Source organism: Canis aureus, chromosome 13, assembly GCF_053574225.1.
Source record: "Canis aureus isolate CA01 chromosome 13, VMU_Caureus_v.1.0, whole genome shotgun sequence".
Classification (NCBI taxonomy): domain Eukaryota; kingdom Metazoa; phylum Chordata; class Mammalia; order Carnivora; family Canidae; genus Canis; species Canis aureus.
In genome coordinates, this window is record NC_135623.1 from 52,973,489 (window position 1) to 52,997,221 (window position 23,733).

Here is a 23,733-nt window from a genome sequence, read left to right on the forward strand (position 1 = left end):
GTTGAGTTTAAGACATTTATAATATTGTATTTATCATTATGTTAGGACATCTGTCATTTTATATTTTTTATTTAATAAACTTTGGTAGGTTTTGTTCTTGCTTTTTCTTCAAAAATCAAATGTTCTTGTGTTTCCAATATTCCATTTTTGTTCCTAAGGTGATTACTCTTATATTGGAATGTATAATCTTATTTATTTCTTGATTTCTTAAACTTAATTATATGTTTCTCTCCCCCCTTTAATAAGACAAATAATTTAATGCACTCTCCTCTGCCTCTGGGCTACCTTCCCCCACCATGTTGATATTTCCCAGAATTTTGGTTCTGGATCATTTTCATTATGTTTTTACCTTTCCTTTTGTTCTAGAGTTTTTAGAAGATAACAATAGACATTATAAAGTTTGTTGAACATTCCATGTTCTTTTATTTAAACACTTGATTATTTTCTTTGAGAGTGTTATCATTGTAGTTCTTTGTATGGCAAACCGCATGTATTTTTACGTCTAATAATATTAATATGGTCTCACATTTGAATGGCAGTTTGGAATTTTGAATATATAATTCTTTGCTCAAAATTCTTTAATACTTTAAAATATTACTTCATTATTATGCATTCAGAGTTGCTGTTGAGAACTCTGATGTCAGTCTAGTTTTTTTTTTTTTTTTTGTATGGTCTGCTCTATCAGGAGGCTTTTTGTTTTTCTCTTTATATTGGATATTCTCAAATTTTGCATAATGTATTTTATATGCAATATTTTTTCTTTCTTTCTTACTATTTTTAAGTTCTTATTTTAATTCCAGTTAACATGCAGTGTTATATTAGTTTCAGGTGTACAGTACAGTGATTCAGGAATTCCATACATCACCAGGTGCTTATCATAGGTGCCCTCCTTAATCCCCATCACTTATTTCACCCATACCCCCATCTCCCACCTGGTAATTATCAGTTTGTTTGCTATAGTTAAGAGTCCATTTCTTGGTTTGTCCCTCCACCCCACCCCCCAGTGTAACCACTGTACACACACACACACACACACACACACACACACCTCTTTATCCATTCATCAGTCCGTGGACCCTTGGACTGCTTCCATATCTTGCCTATTGTAAATACTGTTACTATGAACATAGGAATATACATGTATCCCTTTAAATTAGTGTTTTTGTGTTCTTTGGGTAACTACAAAGTAGTGTGATTGGTGGATCATGGGGCAGTTCAGTTTTTAACTTTTTGAGGAATCTCCATACTATTTTCCACAGCTACCCCAGTTTACATTCATACCAGCAGTTCAGGAGTATTCCCCCTTTCTTCACATCCTCACCAACACCTGTTGTTTTATGTCTTGTTGAGTTTAGCCATTCTGACAAGTGTGAGGTGATATCTTATTGTAGCTTTGATTTGCATCTCCCTGATGAGTAGTGATGATGAACATCTATTCATGTATCTGTTGGCCATCTGGGTATCTTCTTTGGAGAAATGTCTGTTTAATGTTCTCTGCTCATTTTAAAATATATTATTTGTTTTTTGGGTGTTGAATTTTAAAAGTTCTTTATATATTTTAGATACTAAGCCTTTACTGGATATGTCATTTGCAAATATCTTCTCCCATTCTGTAGGGTGCCTTTTAGTTTTGTTGATTATTTCCTTCACTGTGCAGAAACTTTTTATTTTTATGTAGTCCCAATAGTTTATTTTTGCTTTTGTTTCCCTTGCCTCAGGAGACATAATTAGAAAAAAGTTGCTCTGACCAATGTCAAAAAAGTTACTGCCTGTGTTTTCTTCTAGGATTTTTATGTTTTCAGGTCTCACATTTAGGTCTTTAATCCATTTTGAATTTATTTTTGTGTATGGTGTAAGAAAGTGGTCTAGTTTCTTTCTTTTGCATGTTGCTGTCCAGGGTTCCAGCACCTTTTGTTGAAGAGATTGTCTTTTACCCTTTGGATATTCTTTCCTGCTTTGTCAAAGATTAATTGACTATATAATTGTGGGCTTATTTCTGGCTTTTCTATATCATTGTATTGATCTATGTGCCTATTTCTGTGCCAGTACCGTACTTTTTGGTTATTACAGTTTTGTAATGTAACCTAAAGTCTGGAATTGTGATGCCTCCAGCTTTTTATTTTCCTTTTCAAGACTGCTTTGTCTATTTGGGATCTTTTATGGTTCCATACAAATTTTAGGATTGTTATAGTTCTGTGGTATTTTTTTAAAAAGATTTTATTTATTTATGAGGGGGGGGTGGGGCAGAGATGCTGAGGGAGAAGCAGGCTCCATGCAGGAAGCCCGATGTGGGACTCAATCCTGGGACTTGATCCCGGGACTCCAGGATCACTCCCTGAGCTGAAGGCAGGCGCATAACCGCTAAGCCACCCAGGCATCCCAGTTCTGTGGTATTTTGATAGGGATTGCATTGAATCTATAGATTGGTTTGGTTAAGTATAGACATTTTAACAATATTTGTTCTTCCAATCCATAAGCATGTCTTTCCATTGTAGAATATTTCTTTATTCCCTTGTTTGGCACTCTGAGTTCTTTGGATTGAGGTCTCTGAAGTTCTTTAATTTTAAGAAGCTAGCTGTTATTTCTTTAAATTTTTCTCAGTTTATTTCTTCTTTTGGGACTTGGATATTGGCAATTTCACTTTCATTCTATCTTAAAAATCTCTAAATATATGAATTTTTTATTTGTTGAGTTTGCTATCTTAGTTTTCTTTGTGTTTAGAAATTGTTTAATTCTATCATGAAGGAGGGTTTTATGTGTGTACTCATGGCTATGGTGAGTTGGAACCTCCTCTCTCTACCTTTTTTCTACTGCCTCTTTGGCTCTTGCCTCAACCTAAGTGCTTTAGTTCAGACCCAGGTCTTATTATTCCGGCTCATAAATCACATACTGGGGATAGGAGGAGTAGGCATGTCAAATCTAGTTTCCCAGGCAATTGGGGAACTCAGTCATAGACTTTTAGCTTTCATTTCATGTGGAGAGCATCTCCCAACCCCCAGTTCCACATGGAGAGCCTAGCTCTAGCCCCCTGCTCTCCGCCTGGTATATTATAGATATGTTGTACTTGAGATACCACAGTATTTTTTTTTTATTTTTTATTTTTTAATTTTTATTTATTTATGACAGTCACAGAGAGAGAGAGAGAGAGAGAGAGAGAGAGGCAGAGACACAGGCAGAGGGAGAAGCAGGCTCCATGCACCGGGAGCCTGACGTGGGATTCGATCCCGGGTCTCCAGGATCACGCCCTGAGCCAAAGGCAGGCGCCAAACCGCTGCGCCACCCAGGGATCCCCGAGATACCACAGTATTTAAATGTCTGTCTGGTTCTGCTGATTTCTATAGGTCCTGGAGTTAGTAGTCCTTTGGCTTATGCTCCCACTGAGCTCTGAAACTATGTTCCCTTTCTGTTTCACAGATAGGTTTAACAAAATTTTGAGTGCAGCTGTATCTTTTTATTTTTAAAATGTCATTTTATCATTTTGTTGGTGGTACTGGTGGCAGCATATGTGGGATGGGACAGGTTTCCACTTAAAATTTCATTCCCCACTTAATTGGAAATCTTTGTCTGGCCTTTATTGTAAAAGTGTTACTATGGTGTTTTAAGTGTAGTTACATTATTGTCAGTAAATGCTTCTTTGATTCTATTGATGAACTGTTTGATATTTAGGAGTACCTATGATTATGCTGACCTGTGCCATAGGAGCTGCACTAGTGGTCTGCAGTTGCCTTCCAGTGAACCCAAATGAGCAACTGTGAGGCTCACTAGAATGAAGTTCAGTTAGTACAATGGATCTTTTAAAGAAGAGCATTCTTTATATGCTCTTTTCTTTCCTTTTTTTGCCTCCTTTTCCTTTTCTTCTTTACTTCTGCTAATACATAAACCAGGATGTTTAAGAAAGAAAAACATGGAATCTTCTTGCTGCTGTAGAGACAGTTCATTTCTGAAGAATAACCGAAAACTTCTGTGGTTCCCTAATTGAATGCAAACATTTTAGGCTAATGTGGAAAACAGCAGGTAAGAAATTTAGAGGGGACTATCCCTGATGTCTTAACAATTAGGAAGTATATTCAATAGGAAGATGAGAGGAAATGAATGAAAGGGAAGGGCAAACTCAACGCCTGTTCCCTCCAACAATTAAGAAGCACTACTACTTATGTGAAATGACCAGAGATGAATAGAGTCATTTGTCATCATCAGAACAAGAAAGTTCAACTATTAGTGTAAAAGCCTATCTGTCTGTTAAAATTGAAGAGACGAACATCTTCAGATTATCAGATATGGTAGACCTATCAAGTTCTTGTTTCCTCTTCTTGCCCTAATTTTCTGCCAGCCTTTGAAGTTTTAGTCTATCATGAAAATAAAACACTTGTTCAGGTACTCAGTCATAAAAAAAAAAAGCATCAATCTAAATAGTGAATGTAGTAGTCATCATTGAAAGGCATGTCCTCCTGCATGGTATTTGCCCAATTTTTTTATGAAAATATGTGCCTTTGTGGGAATCCTAAATATTTGCAAAATTTACTTTTTCATATTTATCGTTAGTAACAAGAGCAACAATCCCCACCCCCACCACCAAGAATCTTGCCTTAAGTAGAAGCCTGCTCCTTACATCTGAGGTTCCTCCAAGGTTCTTTTACATTTCTCTATCTTTTCCTTTGTTTTCTCCATCCAGTGCAATGATTTCTACCTACATGACTGTCAAACCAAAAAAACTGTTCCTGACTTCTTTCCTGAGCTCAGGGTTTGTATAACCAGCTCTCCTCTGGGTATTTTCACCAGACTTTCTTGACACCTGTAGCCTAAGATGTCTACCCTTGGTCTTATTATCTCCCATGCTCGATTTGTTCCTTGCTTTTTATTCCCTATTTCAATTAATAATTCTACCATTTGCCTAGTTGCCTGAGCCAAGAACTTAAGGGTCATCTTAGGTTCCTCTCTCACCGTTCATCTTTATTCACAGAGTTCTAGTGACTGTGTTAATGAATATCTCTTGAATTCATTCTCTGGATCATGTCACTTTAGTGCTTCATCCCTGCAATAATGTCCCAATGCCTGTTGAACAAAGTCAGATACCATAATGTTTTATATATCACCCCACTTTGTACTCTTATTTCCCACCTTATTTTCTAGCCACATCTAGCTACCCATGGCTCTGGAAACTGCCACATTCTCTCTTGTTTCTGTGTTTTCAACCATCATATTTACTCTATTGGGGTGCAAGTTTGACAATAATTTCTTCCTTTTCCTGTTGACTGACTCCCACATCTTTCTCCCTCCACCAGTGGCAGGTTTGAAAACTTCCTTCTCTGGGTCTCAAAGCTGCTTAATACTATCGTGGTATGGCGGACACCACCTTCTGCTGTGTTTGTCTTTATCTTCCTTATCCTCTGTGCTGTCCTGTGAGCACCTTCGAGTTAGGGACTAATTCTTCATCTTTAGAACTCAGCAGCTGTGATGTGCCTTGTTCATAAATAGAGTCTTAGTAAATCTTTGTTGATTGAATAAAGAGGGTGAAAGATACTTGTGGCTCGAAAGGGGAGAGGATGATAATCGGAAACTGCGTGCAGATTTTGTAACAATACTTTTGAGGTTTGTAGATTTTTTTCCTCTGCCTTAGTTCCTAGAGGCAGTGGCTTTCCATATTCATATTTCACATGGCAGTTAGTCCACAGTACTTCTTGAAGATTCCTTGTTTGCCTGGCTCTGCATTATGTTCTCCAAGGATTACCAAGACGGAGGCCTGGTCTCCGCCCTCAAAAAATGCATAATGGAAATGAGGAAATTCAAACCAGGTCATGAAACCATTAGATGATAGTGAATACAATCTTGCTTGCTGCTTCTCGTTGTGGGAGAAAAGAGGAAGAACAGGCAGCTGGCAGGTACTTTGTGGAGAAGGTGGGAAATTAAGCTGGATGCTGTGAAGAAATCATTTTCTCTTCTAGGTGGTGGTAGTTCTATTTCTAGTGAGTTTCTTCTCTGGGAGTCTGTTCATAATGAAAGTCCTTCAGCACCATTTCTGCTCTCTTACCGGAACAGCCTTGTTACTCACAGGTGATCTTCTGTAGGTGCCTGTGAAAGGGTAGCGCCTACGGGGAGGTTGTGTGACGGTCTAAAGAAATGGAAGGTGAGAAATGGTGAGAGCATCCGACTTTAATTCTCAGGTACAAATCAGTTTCATAGGATTTAAAATCTTATGTCCAGAAATCACTGGACATAGAGTTTTTTTGGAAAAAGTTTTATTATTTTCATACTAGTTAAAACGTTTGATTTGGGGGAACTAACATTTCAGAAATGGTCATAAGTATTTAATGTTTATGTGCCTGAGATGTTCTGTGCCGGTTTCCTCGAATTCAGTGATTCTCAAGTAGATAAGCTCATTCCGGAACAGGGAAAGAGAAAGGAAATCTGTGTGCACAGAAAGTAGGGTGAGGTATCTCTTCATTTGATCAGTTTGTGTAAACTTGTTCCCTTCTGCCAATATTCTTTTCTCTTTTCACTTGAGGGTTCACATCGCTACTGTTTGGCAGGAGAGGAGAGAGTTGTTCTCGTAATAGAATGTGATTTAATATGCTGAATGACCGTTTGTGCTGTGTCAGTCTGCTTGGGAAAAGGATTTGAGGCAATGTGGATGAGCTAGTGTATCTGGTGGTAAAAACATTTCAAGCATCTTTTGGAAGTAACATTAGACCTTTGCTTTCCACTTCCCCAAAGTTGCTTCTCATTGAAAGGTTTCTCCTTGTAGGAATGAGTCAGGGAATAACTGGTCCCAGACTCTCATTTGCTGTTTTTGCTATGTCATGCCCTGCCCTAGAGACAGGGCATGAGGCCCAGAGAGCAGAGGGCTGGGATCCAGCCTCCTGAAGCCAGGAAGCTGCTTGCGTCTGACTCACTGTTGAGGTTCTGCTTCAGAGCTGATCATATTTTGCTACTTCTAGCCAAGCCCCAATTTGACAGCTGTTATACAGGTACATGTTCGGGAGTTCCTGGGGAAGCTGGAGCTCCAGCCTCCTATTCTTGAGCATATTTACAGAACAGAACTGGATGTATCTGAATTATCCAGACACAGGGGGAGAAGTAGCCTCAGTTTCAAAGTGGACTGTGTCCCAGATGAAAACAAATCAAAAGGAAATCATAGTGGTCTATCAATGGTTTATGGTTTATTTGTCTGAAACCTGGCCCAGGTATTTGAGGCTGAGTTACTCCAATTAGCTAAACACTTTTGTGGTGAAGGGCTGTGGAAAAAGTGACTTCACCAAAAGAGGAATCATACAGTATTCTAGATTGCACATTTGCAAATGGGCACCAAGCAGGGCTTTACAGGGACACTTAGATCAGCCCACAGAAGTTGCATTCATCTCTTGTTCCAACTTATCTCTCACCTTCCCCAACGACACACTTAAGGAAAGAAAAAGCTCAGAAAACTCTCCTCTACCAGAATCTTCTGCCCACGATCATCCTGGTAGTTCCTCCTAACTATCCCCATAAAGAATTCCTTTTTCCAGCCATCACCACCATCTGTAACTCCTACTTTCCTGAATTGAACTTCTCTAGATCTCCATTTCTAAGATTCTCTCTTTTAGCCTGAATTGTAAGCTGGGTCAGAGTTAAATAAGAATTGTCTCATACAATCAATTTTCAAGGTTAGCATCTTGGGATCTAGCTTAATCAGAGCCCAGAATTCCTCTTGTGCTTCATTATTAGTAGAATTGAAATCCATCTCATATGGTTTTCTGAGAGCAAGTTTCTTGCTATTCCTGGCGTTCATGCATATCTTTTTCTAGGACCTTGGACTCAGAAAAAAATGAAGGTTTCATCAGCTAGAAGCTGTTTGTGGCTGGGGTATAGGGAAGTTTCTCTGTGTCTGGGATTTTAATAAATTGGGCTATTATGTTATAATCCAAGACACTGGTTCAGAAGACAAGGTCCCTTTAGAGTTGTTGAATTTATTACGCACTAAGTGGTGACTGGCAATGTCTTAAAGAAGTGAGATGTTGATCACTTAGGGGGCTGGTGTACTGCTCTGAATTGTTCTTGGAGTTATCACTGATTTATAGCTGCACTCCTTAGAGATTAGGAAGTCATTGTGGCTACCATTAAGGTTCTTATCTTCCATCAGATCTGATTTGGATTATTGTGTTTTCTTGTGGGGAAAACCACCCCTCACTGTGTATTATCTATTATTTAGTTTAAGCATCTTTGGTTCAAAACAAAAACAAAAGCTTTGGAGAGAAGACTCCCAAATAATCTCAGGGTGAATTATAAAGGTAATTTTGGATTTAATTTGATTTGAGTGATCAAATGATGCCATATAATTATTAGTGAAGTTGTTTTCACTCTTTTGAGTATGTGCTTGGAAGTTCATGCTGTTTTTTCCTCCCTAGGTGACAGTCCTAACCTTACTAAGGAGGACACCCCTACCAGTAATCTAGATTCACTTTCCTCCCCATCGCCCATGACTGCAGCTGTCCACAGGCCTCCTGGACCAGACAAAAACCACCTTCTCGCAGATGGGGGCAGTTTTGGCGACTGGGCATCCCCTGGGTAAGTAGCTGTGCTTCTGTTTGGTGCTGTGGAAAGGAGGGCCGTGGCCTTCATTTTGAAGTTCACATGGCGAGTGGCTACTAAAATGTGAGGTCTAAGGACGTCTGTTCCCTAATCAGTGGGATAGCTTCAGGGAGGATGGTCCGTAAGAAAGGTCTTTCTTGAAAGTGTCTCTTTGTTCCCAATGTGGCGATGTGGATGGGTGCTACTGTAAATCTGTTTTAAGTTTAATTTGTGGCAATTTTGTGTTGCACAAAGGAAATGCATTATTTTCCTACTCGGATACTCAGAGTGTTTTCTCACTGTAATGCAAACTTTTAGACATAGGAGAAGGCATGCGTTGTGATCCATGTGACTCTTGAAACTAGCTGTAGAATGAGATTTTAGTTGTTTGAATTTTCAAGAGCTTTATGCTAGTATTCTCTATCTTCTCCATAGCACCCTGCATACTTGACAACTGATGGACGAAATATCTGATTTTTATCTTCTCAGTTTGGTTTAGTGACAGACATGTGTGGATCAGCTCAGGTATATCAGGACAAATAATCCTAATATAAACAATATCATGGATCTGGTCTGACTACATGGTTTGGCTTTCTGGGCTGACCAAGCTGTGGAATAAATGCAGATTGGTGGTGGTTTGGGACATCAAAAGAGCTCAAATTTCAAACAAATGCTCAGAAAACCAAAAAAAAAAAACAACAACAAAAAACCCCTACTAATAATTACATGCCATTACTTGATTAGTCAATCAAATTATATCCAAAAATACATTTATAATTCAGCCTGCGAGTATTTGGGCGTCTTGTCTTCAAAGTTAAAAATATATAATTTTTAAATGAAAGTTGCCTAAAATAAGTCATAGATAATGATGTCATCTGACCCTAGCCGGGCATTCTTGGGACTTTAAATGGAATTGGAAAGTGTTCCTCACATTACTTGGCTTTTTATAGTTACTGCTGGATTCACATGAAATCATTATGAACTTATTAAGTATTAAAAGAGGCTGAGAGAAATTTGGTATTCTAAAATTTGGGGGTGACCTAAAGACTCTGAAAATCTAACTGAAACTCTAAATGAAACTGAAAATATGGAAACATTCTCCAGATGAGATTTTTTTCCCCCCAAGATTGTCATATATGTATATTTCTATGCTGAAGACTGTGTATTATGGACTTAAATTGCATATTACTCAAACATGCTTGTCATTTTTACTGTTCTTTTTACAGAATAGAAATTCTCTTTTCACTTTAGTACTCCAAGCACCTGTGACAGTGGTCACATAGGAACCTAGAATCTAATCCTGTGCACTCTGGGGGTAAAATTTGCATGGGTGTGTGTGGGCACGTGTGCATGTGTTTAAGCAAAAACCAGATTTCTAATTATTTCTTTCAGTAAGCATGTATCAGAGTGGAGAGCAGCTTAGTTAGTCCTACTTCTTTTAGAGTGGTTCTGTAGGAAAGTGACATTATAGGCCATGATATAGCCACTGCTCAATTCATAGCACGTTCATGCCTGAAACATGAAGAGCTTGATATTTTTGGTCATAAATCAAATGAGGAGTGAATTCCCCAGTTTCCTATTCATACAAATTTTAAAATGTCATGAAGGCACTCCAACACTGAGAGGCCAAAAAGGGAGGGGAAAAAATAAGTAGTTGAAGCAAGACTGGAAAGGAGATTTGTGTCATAATGTAGACTTTCTCCTACTTCAAGAATTTGTTTTTTTTCTTTGTGCAATGGGTAAAATGCATGTATATTTCTCTTAATTATATATAGAGTGTTTCTTGAGTATTCTTTGAAGGATTTCCTTGTAAGCATATTTCTGTCCAGGTTTATCATGTGAGTATATCTCAAGCTTGAGCATAGACCAAGATTGCTTGGTATATGATGGGCTTATGATGCCCCCACTGCAGGGCCCTATCCTAGAGTGACCCTGAGGCTTGAGGAGCGGCCTCCAAGTACACATTTCTAACAGAAGGCTACTGATACAGACAAATGACCCTCTCATCCCCTGGTTCCAGGCATGTGTGGATGGATTGTAAACAGCTTCCCTGAGGAGTGTAATTAGAATAGATGATATCTCTTCTTGCTTTTTTTTTTTTTTAAACTCTTCTGAAATGCTATATTTGCTGTCTCGAAGTCCCCCTGTGTGACTCTTCCATACTTCGATTTACTCTGCCTGAAATTCTTCCCTCTTTCTTTGCTCAAGGCAATCTGACCTATCTTTAGGGTCTAATTTAGTTTCCACTTTCAGGAAGTTTTCTCTGGTGCTGTTGTCTGCAGGAAAATTCTAAATGTCTCTCTGTCTGTACCCAATGCTGGACATAGGGGAAATGTTGCCTTCTACTATTAGGTAATATTTACCTTTTAGTGTTAGCTGATATTTAAGTGATATATGTGTATGTATATCTATCTGCCTATCTGCCTATCTGTGTATTTTAGTCCATTCAGGCTGTGATAACAGAAATACTTTGAGTGGCATATAAATGACAGAAATTTATTTCCTACAGTTCTGGAGGTTAGATATGCAAGACCAAGGTGTCCTCATGCTGGGTTCTGGAGAGAGCCTGCTTCTGATATGTGGAGTGCTGACTTTGTGAGTCTTATAAGGACACCTAATTCCATTCATGAGGATTCTACTCTCATGACATCATTGAATCCTAATTACTTTCCAAAGGCCCCACTTCCTAATAGCATCACATGGGAGGAGGTAGGGTTTCAACTATAAATTTTGGAGGGACACAGACATTCAGTCCATAACACTATTTTTCCCTCTAAGATATATTATAAAATTATTAATGATAGAAATTGAGTTTTATAACTCTGAACTTTTTAGTGATCTTGGCATAGTTACTAAAATGGGAAATATTTGGCAGCTCCCACATTCGGGGCATATATATTGAGGATTGTTAAGTCCTCTTGTTGGATAGATCCTTTAAGTATGATATGGAATATTACTCAGCCATTAGAAATGACAAATACCCACCATTTGCTTCAACGTGGATGGAACTGGAGGGTATTATGCTGAGTGAAATAAGTCAATCGGAGAAGGACAAACATTATATGTTCTCATTTATTTGGGGAATATAAATAATAGTGAAAGGGAATAGAAGGGAAGGGAGAAGAAATGGGTAGGAAATATCAGAAAGGGAGACAGAACATAAAGACTCCTAACTCTGGGAAACGAACTAGGGGTGGTGGAAGGGGAGGAGGGCGGGGGGTGGGGTTGAATAGGTGACGGGCACTGAGGGGGGCACTTGATGAGATGAGCACTGGGTGTTACTCTGTATGTTGGCAAATTGAACACCAATAAAAAATAAATTTATTATTAAAAAAATGGGAAATAAAATATGTATTTATAAAAATGCTTTTCTTTTGGAAATCTCATTTATTTCTGTATGTCATTGAATGTCTGTTAAGCAACTGTGTTTTGTTTCTGGTCCATCTTAATCCTTATAAAGATTAACGACTCTTCCTCCAGGAATTTTACAGAATTAATCTCACCATTTTCTCTTTATAACATTTTTCTTTGTTTCCTTAACATTTGTAATTGTAGTTTTCATTGTGTGGTGTTTTTGTTTCTTTTTTTAACCCATGATCTCTGCACACAAGCTGTACGGTATTATTGTATGCTTTGCATAAAAACTGATTAAGATTTCTTTTAATGAAACCAAAATTGCTGTGGAGTCATTTAAACTCTACCTAGGGCTTTAAAAAAGTGCCTGGGCTGTCCTAATCTAGGGTAGTGATTCTTCATTTCAAAAGTTACACTTGCCTTATTTCATGTCCTGAAACATGGGTGAATGTGTGCGGATCACATAGGACCCCAGTGCTCTGCTGTACAGAAATGCCATGCCCAAGCCACTAGAAAGCAAATTTGCAGAAGAAACTATAGCAGCCGAGATTCTGATTCTGATATAGGCAGTGTGTAAATACAACTGTAGTCTCTGACAGGTAGAAAACAATACAGCAGATTGGATTTCTTGGGTTTCTGCTGATGTTTATGACTTGTGAGTATTATTCATTGCAGTCAATCAATCTGGAGCTATTACTTACCTGTACACTCAGTAAGGTGATGGGTGACTTCATTGCCAGTGGAGAATTGCTAGCTCAATCTCCTTGGAGGACATTACATCATAGGTCAAGGTATTTCAGATGTTCCAAAGTCATTTTTTTTTTTCAATAAAGTAGTTTTCTCTAAACAGATTTCTTCAATTGTAAATGATGGAGCAGGTTCTTGACAAGTAATCCTTTTAGGTTCCCTGCCACAAAAGGAAATATCTTTTAAGAAATATCTGCCATTGCTATCTGCTTCCCCTGTAGATTTCAAATGAAAAGAAACACCTCCTTTTCAGCCAGCACATTCCCACCTTCAAGGTGGCAGCATCATAGAATAGCTCTTCATAGTTGGGGATGTTGGTATCCCAAGGTACGACTCACTCTGTGCTCTGGCAGGCCAGGAGGGCAGTCAGCCTTGTGTCCCATCTGATGAGAAGCTTGGCTTAATTTATCCTGAATATTGAGAAAATCCTAACCTGTATCTTTCCCAGTTGCTGCCCAGTGCTGCTTTTGTGGAATAGATTGCTGCCTATCCAGACTTGATGCTAATTGCTTGAAATCGTTAGACAGTAGACTCGCACTCTCATTTACAGCCTTGTGCTGCATATAATCCATAGATGTTGTGTACACTCACTGGTAAACATGTGTATTCTCATCAATGAAAGAAATTGCTTCCTTTAAATTGTGTGAACAATTTGAGGTTTCCCATAGACAACTACTTGGCGTTTTAAATTACTCGACTGTTGATTCCATGATTGCTTTTTAGGAAGTTGATGAAAACATTTTGCTGGGGGTTATCACAGTACCCTTTAAGTTTGATTTGTGGCTTCGTATACCACAACAAACCATGAGTGATTTGTGTGAAGTTCAGAAAATTAATCATCTTAAAATTTTTAACAAATCTCTGTGAAATTTGGCACACACCTAGAAATTACAGGATAGCAGCCATAGGGAAGCTTTGTCTTCACCTCCTCCTTCATCTCATTTTCTTTACTTTTTGCCTCTTCACCACCACCCCTTCAGGGAGGGCTTCCTCAACCCTATCACTTCTTGATTTTACTGTTCCCATCTCTTCTTGGGCCATGGGCAATCAGTTCACCCTAGAAATTGGTATCTTACATCTCTTGTTATGATTGTTGTTTAAAAAGAAAAGGGAATTTATCTTTTAAAAGTTCTTTTTCCCCCCACACCTGTTTTTTTTGGCTAACTTGACTAAAACCAACACCTCATGCCTTTGTAGCAAGGGGAGGAAAGCTACATAAATTTAAAAAGAGATCCCATCATAGGGATTTTCAGCATCTTTAGTGGCTTGTGGGGAGATTGTATCCTAACAAGTGTAGCACTTTTCTCTGCTTACCTGTAGGCTGGCCATGGTTACAGAATGTGGTGGATTTCATGGATTGAGGTCTCTAGTTGAGTTAGTGCCTTCATATGGAAGGATGTCCTTTCTGGTGATGGCTTCTATGAAGAGTGAGTTGGAAGCCATTCCTTGCCCTCCATCCCCATTACCAAGGTGAGCAGCAAAGTCCCCGGGTGGATTCAGAAAATTAAAGTCTAAGCCCAAGGGAAGGAAGAATAGGGCCAGTGACCAGGAAGAGCATGTTGCCTTGCTGTGAGCCCATAGCAGCCTTTTAAATCATGCTCAGAGGATGGCTCCTTTCTGGACCTTCTTTTGGAAGATTGGGGACTTATAAGGAATAGAACCTTTTGCTTTATCAGTGGCTGGTTTATTGGGGGCCACCAGGCTGTGTTTTAGCTGCTTTATAAATGCTATTTCTTCTTAATCCTTACAGGAACCCAGTGGGTAGCTATATCATGTAAGTAGTTATAGCTTCATTTTTAAAGATCAGGAAACCAAAGCACACAGAGGGTAGGAAAATTGCCCCAAACCTCAAGACTAATAAGGGACAGAGGTAGAGTTTGTCCCTGATCCGTCTGTTCCAGTGATCATGGGCCCTTAGAGGTACTGTACTTAGAAGGATTGACATTATCTAGCTGCATATGAGAACATTGTTTGAAGTGCACGTTTCCCTTAAATCTGAAACCCAGTGAGATAACAGTGGCTGTCAGCCACTCATTGCCCTAGTTCTGAAGAGGGAGCACTGCCCTTACCGTAGGTCATGTGGCTTGGGTTTATAATTATCTGTGTGGGTAAACACTTGAATCTGGTTGGTGTGTAGTCATCATCCAACACCTTTGGCTGAGATTTGAGGAGGAGGGCAACAACAGAGCCTCCCCAACAACACAGCTGAGAGACTTGGAAATTTGAAATTTTGCAACAGAGCAGCATACATAATTTTTTTAATGAGTAACATGATATCCGATCATCTCTCTGTAACTTTAGTAAAGCACTTGAAGCTAATCATAGGGCCCACAGACTTGGCCATTGACCATAAATGTCTACTCACATCCTTTTTTGGGGTACAGTTTTGGGTCCTGGCTGTTTCCTTGAATCTTTTCTCCAACTCCATATAGAAATTATGCTGTACTAGCTGCCTAGCATCCTCACAGCCTTGCGTACATGTCCCATGTGTCTTGCTAGGGCATTTTTGGTATTTGTATTGTGTACTCAGATTTGCATGTGGCCTGATTCATATCTTCCTTTGTGCTGTAACTATAAGTTCTGAAATTTGAAGGTTTTATTTTCAGTTCAGAATGTTGATTGCCCATGTAACTTTAAGTCCCATAATGAAAAGTTGACTTTCTAAAATAAAGACACAAGTCAGAATTTTGTTGTAGCTTTCCTACTGCTTAATTCAAAGAACCAATTACATCTTCTCATCTTTATTATGTTTCATTTGTTTTTGTTGTTGTAATTTATCATTTTCTATGGATGGAATGGTTGGCAGTGTCTTGATATCAAAACGATGGCAAGGACCTCCTGAGTTCTTTGTAAAGTGGGAGATAGTTTAGACTGGTAAAGCATTGATTTTAGAGTCAGACAGAGTCGGCTTTGTATTCACATTCTGCTTCTTAAAACCTTGGAGACCTTATATAAATTATTTAAACAAACTAAGGCTTAGTAAGATTATCTGTAAAAGGGAAATAACATCTGACCTCTGGATTGGGAGGTTTCAAGGTAACACATATGATTAAACCCAGTTGCTGCTCTCCTGGTTGGTCTAGGAGGACTCAGCTGGAGCTCCTCCTTGCCTGTCTGTGTAGGAACCTCCTTTGTAGAATCCTCTGAGAATTGGGCCTTTGGATATTACATGACCAAGGCATTGGGTACCCACTGGGACCCAGCCACTCTCTAAATTGTTCTGAGCAGCATGGAGAGCTTACCTATTAGAACTGGTAACCCCAAAAATGAGCTTGGTAAGTAACTGGAGGATTTTTCTTAGAGTAATATTGTACCCTTTTTGAGCTGTGCTTGGTAGCCCTTGTTTTATATATTCAGGCCTTACATCAGGTGGCAGCTGTTTTCCACATAAGAATTGAGCTGGTAGAAACATTTCTTACAGTTATCCCACAGGACCTCAATGCTGACACCTCCAGTGCCCCATAATTTTCTGAAATGAAGCTTTAGTTCATTTTCTGTTCCACTAGCAAGCTAAAGTTCAACCCTCTTACCTGATTCCAGTGATCATCTGGAAGGAAGAAAAATGGGATTCACTCTTTGAGTGAAAGATGGGTCAGAGACATAATTCTAAGATAATTCTTTTATAGCAAAACACAGGAAAATAATCACCCTTGGAGTGAATGAATCTTGTAAGCTGTAGGATGACTAGGCGGTGGCATCCTTTCTCCTTAAGGAAGGCATGCCCAGGAGCCTCAAGGAGTGGGAGGGGAGAACCAAGTGTTGTTCACTGTGGCTGGGCCCCACTTGGAAAGGCTTTTTGTCTTAACTGTGCTTGAGTGGTTTCCTATAGGGCTCTTTCTGGCCACAACCCTAGACCCCTACACCCCTCTTGCAAAAGACTTTTTCCAAGAGTGACTGAGTTACTGCTTTTATGTTCTGGCTTGATAGATTCTTGTCTCCCTTGTACATGGAGGTGCTCCTAAGCAGCTGATGAGGAGTGCTTCTGCTGCAGACAGGCCCTAGGCATTTGCAGATGGGCTTCTGGCACATGGTGGGAGCCCCATGTCACAAACCCAGTGCAGATGTGGCGGGGTGGTGGTGGTGGTAGCAGGGACTTCTCAGACCCAGGGGAATTTGCCATTATTATCATCTCCCCCAGCTCTCCACTCTGAAATGGATTCTCATCTGGTCCCTCTGATGCAGGGTTAGCACACTGTGGCCCACCTCTGCCTATTGTCATACATAAAGTTTTATTGGAACACGGCTACCCAGTCATTCACATTCTGCCTGTGACTGCTCTTATGTAGCACTGATGGCACAGTGGAGTGGCTCTGTGGCTTGCAGACACTGAAGTATTTACTGTCTGGCCCTTTACAGACAAGGTTTGCTGGCCTCGGTCTAATCCATAAATAAAACAAATCTTTTTGGAAAAGGCAGCTTTCTTAAAACTCAGTTTCAATAAGGTTAGTTGCCTTAAGAGAGGCAATGTAGATGATTTTGAAATGTAGCCTTTATGAATCTTCTTGTCATTGAACCAGGCAAAAGGCTTCCTTGGGGCTTTTGGATGTCTCCAAGTGGTGTGATCCTAATTTCAAAAGGTCTTTAGTGTTTGAGTGAATAAATAGTTTATATGCAGCTGTTTTGTTTTTTTTAATAAAGTTTTTATTTGAAATAGTTGAAGATTCACAGGAAAGCTACAAAGACACTACAAAGGGTTCCTCTAGACCCTTCATCCGGTTTTTCCTGCTATTAGCATCTTACACAGAACCATGGTAGTTTTGTTAAAAATAAGAAATTCACATTGGTACAATACTGTTAATTATAGACTTGATTTGGATTTTACTAGTTCTTCCACTCATGCCTTTTTCTTCCAGGACCATTCCAGGATACCATATGGCATTCAGCAACTTTTTTTTTAAGGATGACATCCACTTAATTTCTGGAGTTATTCTTCTTTGATATAGTTTATATGTTGTCTTTGGGTAAAGAAAATGATTTGGGGGCTCCTGGGTGGCTCAGCAGTTGAGTGTCTGCTTTCAGCTCAGTTTGTGATCCCGGGGTCCTGGGATTAAGTCCCACACGGGCTCCCTGCAGGGAGCCTGCTTCTCCCTCTGCCTATGTCTCTGCCTCTCTCTTTGTGTCTCTCATGAATAAATAAATACAATCTTTAAAAAAAAATATTTCTTCGTGATGATGTAACCCTTGAAAACAGAGATGATTTCTGGCTCCAGAGCACATACTGCTCATAACTGGGGCTTTGTTTATCGAGTGTTGAGTGTGCCCCGTCACTGCGAGGTGCCTCACACCTGGCACCCAACTGACATCGTACAGCCACTTTACCTGTTCATGATTCCTGTCATTTTCCTTAAGGAAACTGAGGGAGTTTGATACTCACGCAGGTGTCAGTTGTGGATGACCCTCAGCCAAGGCTAACCGGCATGGTGCACCAGCCTCCAGCGGGCTCTCTGAAGTCATTCTCTTACTCCTTACCCGGTCTCTAGCTAGTGAGAAGTGTCCTCTCTTTATAAAAAGGGCAAAAACAGGGAGGTTAGCTGTAGCTGGCTTTGGAGCTCACTCCTCAGAATGCGGAGCTTGTACTTGGTGTGGTCACAGTCCTTCAGTAGCCACCCGGCCCTCAGCACATGGCCCTGCCCCCTGGGTGGGTCCCACTGCCACCCCTCTCGGTTCCCCTCCGCGTGTTCTGCTCCAGCCACCCAGAGGGACGTGAGGCCGTGAGCTCCCGCATGGCCTTCAGTAGATCCCAGCTTTCTGAGACGCTCTTGTCGTATGTCCTGTGAAATGGCAGCACAGCTGGCAGCCAGTGAATCGGCATCTGTGGGTTGTGTGTGGCCTGGTTGTGCCTAGCGGGAGCCAGGGTGTGGAGGCCTCATCTCCCAACCCTGGGTTGTGGCGACTCTCTTGTCACAGGCATTTGCCCTCTGCTGCTGCTGTCCTCCTCAGGATGTGCATTTGCAACCAACAGTGTGTTGGCTGTGGAATTCTCCCTCTCTGGCACTTAAGGAGTAACTGTGGCATTTATTTGAACAGAGATTTCCCATAATATACAGATCTACAATATTTCCTTCTGTCTTTATTAACATTTTCAAACACTTTAGCCCAGGACAGCTGTTCGAGACTTATGCTGTACGTTTCCCAGGCTGGAATGAAAGATCATTTCACTAATGTGTTAGCTTCTGCTCGGAGACCTTGCAAATGAGGTTTTAAAATCTTTCATTCCAACGCAAACTTCTGATGTGCTTCTGACATCATATAATCATAGTCAAATATCTTGGTAGTGGGGGGATTTAATCACTTCATATAAGCAGTCGTTTCTTTTCTTGGTATGTATCCTCCCTATGCTATGTCCTTTGAATTTTAAATTAAGCTCCTTGCTCCAAGAGCCCAGAATTGGGCACTTGGGTCGCCAGCACTGCCCAGAGCCTGACCCATCTATGTTATGCAAGAAATGTTCACTAGATGCAGAGGTTCTCTGGTGACTGGTGCAGCTGTTGTCGAATTTTAACAGTTAAGGCCCTAACTCCCCTCCCCCATCGCTGAAATGCTTGTGCTCTTCTGCTGCCAAAAAGTTTTTAATATGCATGGAGCGTAGAGTCTGGTATTGGAAAAGATTGGGTCACAGTTTGAATCAGAAGCAGCATATACTGCTGATTTGTTACATTTTATAAATATAAACTGTAAAATATATACATACACAGCTACTGTCACAGTTTTATGTGTCTGAGGGTTTATTCCTCCTCACCAGGAAAGCTACAGTCTTCCCTAAAATACAGACTCCAATGCAAGAGTGTGGATTTTTTTATTATTATTATTATTTATAGAATCTCTCAGCACTTTCAAAAATGCACATTCTATTCCCTGCTTCTGTATTCCCAACCCTCCATCTGCCCCGCTGGAGCACAGGAGACTTCTCTGTTGCCGTAGGAATAGCCAGATAGACTTTCAGTGTAAGTATTTTCGAGAATGAGTTTCTGAGTTAACAGTATAAAATCTTTATGTGTTTTTAGTGAAACCCTCTTGTTGCCATTCATTCCTTTTCTTTGAGAAGGAAACATTCCTCCTCAGAGGAAGGCAGTGATACTGGCTCTTGTGCACTGAAAATGGAGAGGGGTCCATTCAAAAGAAGGTTCTTTCAGTTTAGTGTGTAAAACTGGGAAGATAGCAAACAAACAGATATTAGTACTTCTCTTTCATTTATTTCTGTTTTGGTAAATGTGGTTTCTGAGCTTTTCAGGAAGAGTGGACTTCTGCCTCCATTTTTGCAAACCACAAGTTGGCTTTCAGGAAATATGTGGCACTTGGGTACTTTGTTGTAATGGGTTGCAGCTCATCATTAAATAAAATTGGTGGTTTGTGATCATGCCAGTTCGACTCATCAAAAATTTGTAAAGGGGCAGCAGGAAGAAGGATATGATTTTTTTTTTTAATACTTAAATTTGGGAAGTGGTAGGAGAGGACACTCAAAATATTTCATTATGTTTTAGCAGGTAGTAAGCTTCTTATTCTTAGATTACCCATCATTTATGGTTTCCAAAGACTTTTTTTTTAAAACTAGGATTCTCCTCTGAACCACAGACCAAAAAAAAAAAAAAAGAAAGAAAAGAAAGAAAGAAAGAAAGAAAGAAAGAAAGAAAGAAAGAAAGAAAGAAATGGCCTGAGTATTTTACCAAAGATGATCATGTCAAGAACTTTGAAGTCTGAAATCTTTCTCTACTTACAAGCTACCAAATTTGTCTGTTGTAGTTTCATGGGTACTGGTAGAAGATGCGGGAGTCCTGGTCAAAAGACTCCTAATCATAGCAGTAGTAGTCAGAGTATCAGTTCCCTGACACCTGGTTCCTACACGGTAATGCCCCATGGGCCAGACGATGCATGCATGTGAAGTGTTACAAGAGAGGAACCTGGAGTTTAGGAAACCCAGATCTTTTTTTAAAAAAATTATATATATATACACACACACACACACACACACATATATATGATATGTGTTATATATATAATATATGATATGTAAATGATATATATGATATATAAAATATATGATATATAAAAATAAAAGATTTTATTTATTTATTCATGAGAGACACAGAGAGAGGCAGAGACGCAGGCAGAGGGAGAAGCAGGCTCCATGCAGGGAGCCAGACATGGTACTAGATCCCGGGACTCCAGGATCACACCCTGAGCCGAAGGAGGATACTCAACCGCTGAGCCACCCAGGCATCCCAGGAAACCCAAATCTTGCATGATGGGCAGTAAAGCTTGCTTTTTTTCTCCAGGGGGAGACTCAGTCTCTATCTTCCCAAGGCTGTTTGCTTTACAGACATCCTTGGAAAGATAGTTTAGGACAAAGGCCTCTCTGCTCATTAGAAATGCGGAACCTGAGAAACCCATCACGAATTGTCTCCCACCACATAGATAGCTGCAACTATTGTAGATATATAGGCAAGATGTTAATTTTATGTACCTGGTTGCCTTAGGACTTACTTCTCCCCCAGGGCTCAGGCTAAGAAAACCTGAGATCTTTGCTGGGGGCTGCCATTTCCAAAATTCTCAGTGTTTTGAATCAAAGAAGAGAGAGAGACTATTAGAAATAATATTTTCCTTTGCTATTTTTTGGGGAAAATATAAGTAATATATTTGAAGCAGGGGCAGCCCAGGTGGCTCAGCGGTTTAGTACTGCCTTCAGCCTGGGGTGTGATCCTGGAGACCGGGATCGAGTCCCACATTGGGCTCCCTGCACGGAGCCTGCTCCTCCCTCTGCCTGTGTCTCTGCATCTCTCTCTCTCTCTCTCTCTCTCTCTCTCTGTGTCCCTGATGAATAAGTAAATAAAATCTTAAAAAAATTTTATATATATATATATATATATATATATATATATATATATATATTTGAAGCAATAAATACAGTGGACCCTCAAACACTCAGGTTTGAACTGCAGAGGTCCACTTAGCTGTGGATTTTATCTATACAGTAGTGAAAGCGTGCTTTCTCTTCATTATGATTTTCTTAGAAACATCTTTTCTTTAGCTTACTTTATTGTTAAGGATACAGTATGTAAGAAGTAACCACTTCTTACATAATGTAAATGTAATATACAAAATATAGGTGAATTGACAGTTATAGATAAGGGTTCCAAAGATCAACAGTAGGAAATCAGCGAGGGCTAAATTTTTTTGGGGGGGAATCAGAGTTGTATGTGGATTTTTTACTGCATGGGGGACAGTGCCCCTAATCTGTGCATTGTTCAAGGGTCGGCTGTGGTTAAAAAAATTTCTGATCTTCATTACAAAAACAAAACAAAACAAAAACAAAAATAAAGAACCCTGCCAAATTCTGTAAAGGAGGAGGTGGTTTATGTAAAGAAGCTCATGCTTTCAATTTGTTGTCTTCAAAAAAAAAAAAAAAATACGAGCAGTTTGCTTGTGGGAGACACCTATGAAACGTGTCATTACCTGACCTCTGTTGGAGGTGAGAACTCATTTTGGGACTTTGTATTTCCTTAACCACTTCTTGCCTCACCCTCACCTTCCCAGTGGAGAAGCCTGTGAAAAGTTTCTAATATCCAACCAAGCAGCTGTTCTGTTAGTTCCCCAGACTTTGTTTTGCTATGAAGGTCTCTTCTTTCATAGGACTTTCGATTCTGCATGTGACTTCTGATGCCTCCTCTCCACAAAGACTGTTTCCAGACTTGTGTTTTGCTACCTCTTCTGAATATTCCACCTCACAAAGTTTGTGCCAGTGTGGGATTCTGAAACCAAGGAGAAGTAACTGGCTCAGGCTTCTGAGATACTATGGGGAAAACTCAGGAAACTGAATACAGAAATTGACATCTCAGGGGGAAGTCTGAATGGTTATTTTGGTGAACTGGTGAGTGCTAGATCACACAGCACATCTATCCATTGAAGGACATCAAAAAGGTCACAGAAAACAAACGAAAACGGCTAATGTTGAGAACTTGATCCTGGACAAGGATTGCTGATTCTGAGTCTGTGTTTTGGGACAGGATGGAGAAGGCCAAGCTAAGGGATAGGCCTATACCTATAGCACCTATTATTCCAACAGTTCTTTCACTTTCTGAAAGGAGTGTTTTTCTTTTACAAAAAAAGCAAACCACTTAAAAAGATGTGAGGATTAAGTAGATAATAGCTATAAAATTTATGGTCTTTATTTTTAAAGAGCCTTATAAACATAGTCATTGTTACTTTATCTTCATCCTGTAGCTGTCCTCCCTCTCTGCAGATGGATGGCCATCATCTAATCACTAGGCTATTTATGACCTGAAAGAGTTGAGGGGGGTGTGGTAAAACATCTCATCTGCCACCACCACCACCCTCTAAACACCTTGAATAATTGCTGGGAGATGAAATGGCAATTGTTTGACTAAGTGCAGTCTTAAATTCTCTGTCAGAGCTTCACTCACCCCTTCCTCTCCCGTCCTGATTAGACACCACGGTAAGGTTCATTTTCTGATAAGGCATTGAGTGACTTTTGCTGCTGGAAATACAGATCATTTAAGATTTATAGGTTTCTTTGCTTGGTGTGAAATAGGTTTTATGACTTCCAAATGAATTGGCTGGATAGAGAGATTGTAAATAAATTGTTCAAAAATAATGTTTTTTAAATGTGAGCCCCTCTCTCCTTTTCTGGTCAAAGGATAGGAAACCTTCTAGTGTACTAAATATCTATTAAGTCAGTAATGCAGTATTTCATGTATTCTATTAGTAAAAACCAATTTTCACTGTAGAATGGTTGTTCAGAAGCTCGTGCAAGACTTCACATGCCTTAGCACTGTGCCTGGCTCTGTGAGGTCTACAGAAAGAGTTCAAGACCTGATTATACCCTAAAGGCAAGAGGAATATCTAAAACCATCACAGAACAACTCCTGCCAACCTGCCCTCTGTTTCTTACTGGGATGGGCCTTCAGAGATCTGTGACTTAGACCAAAGGAGGAGCATTTGGGGAGGCAGGCCTGGAGCTGAGCCTAGGCAGGGAAGATTGGGGTGGGCAGAGGGGTTGGGGAGCCTGAGAGGTGAGGAGAGACCTGAGGCAGAGGGCAGGACCGTCAGGGAAACAGGCCCTGGTGACGCAGG

The 23,733-nt window shown here is 40.0% G+C and overlaps 1 protein-coding gene across 9 annotated transcripts in view; it reads left to right on the top strand.

Moving 5' to 3' along the window:
- The window catches only part of ARHGAP10 (Rho GTPase activating protein 10), a 326,786-nt gene that overhangs the window by 291,987 nt on the left and 11,066 nt on the right, over positions 1 to 23,733 (top strand). For all 9 annotated transcript variants that reach the window (XR_013350990.1, XM_077846305.1, XM_077846304.1 and 6 more), the window contains one exon: positions 8,382 to 8,541. Coding sequence is in view for 8 of the 9 variants with exons in the window: in XM_077846305.1 (XP_077702431.1) it covers positions 8,382 to 8,541 (160 nt within the window). In the remaining variant the exon portion in view is untranslated. The remainder of the gene's footprint in view (positions 1 to 8,381; positions 8,542 to 23,733) is intronic.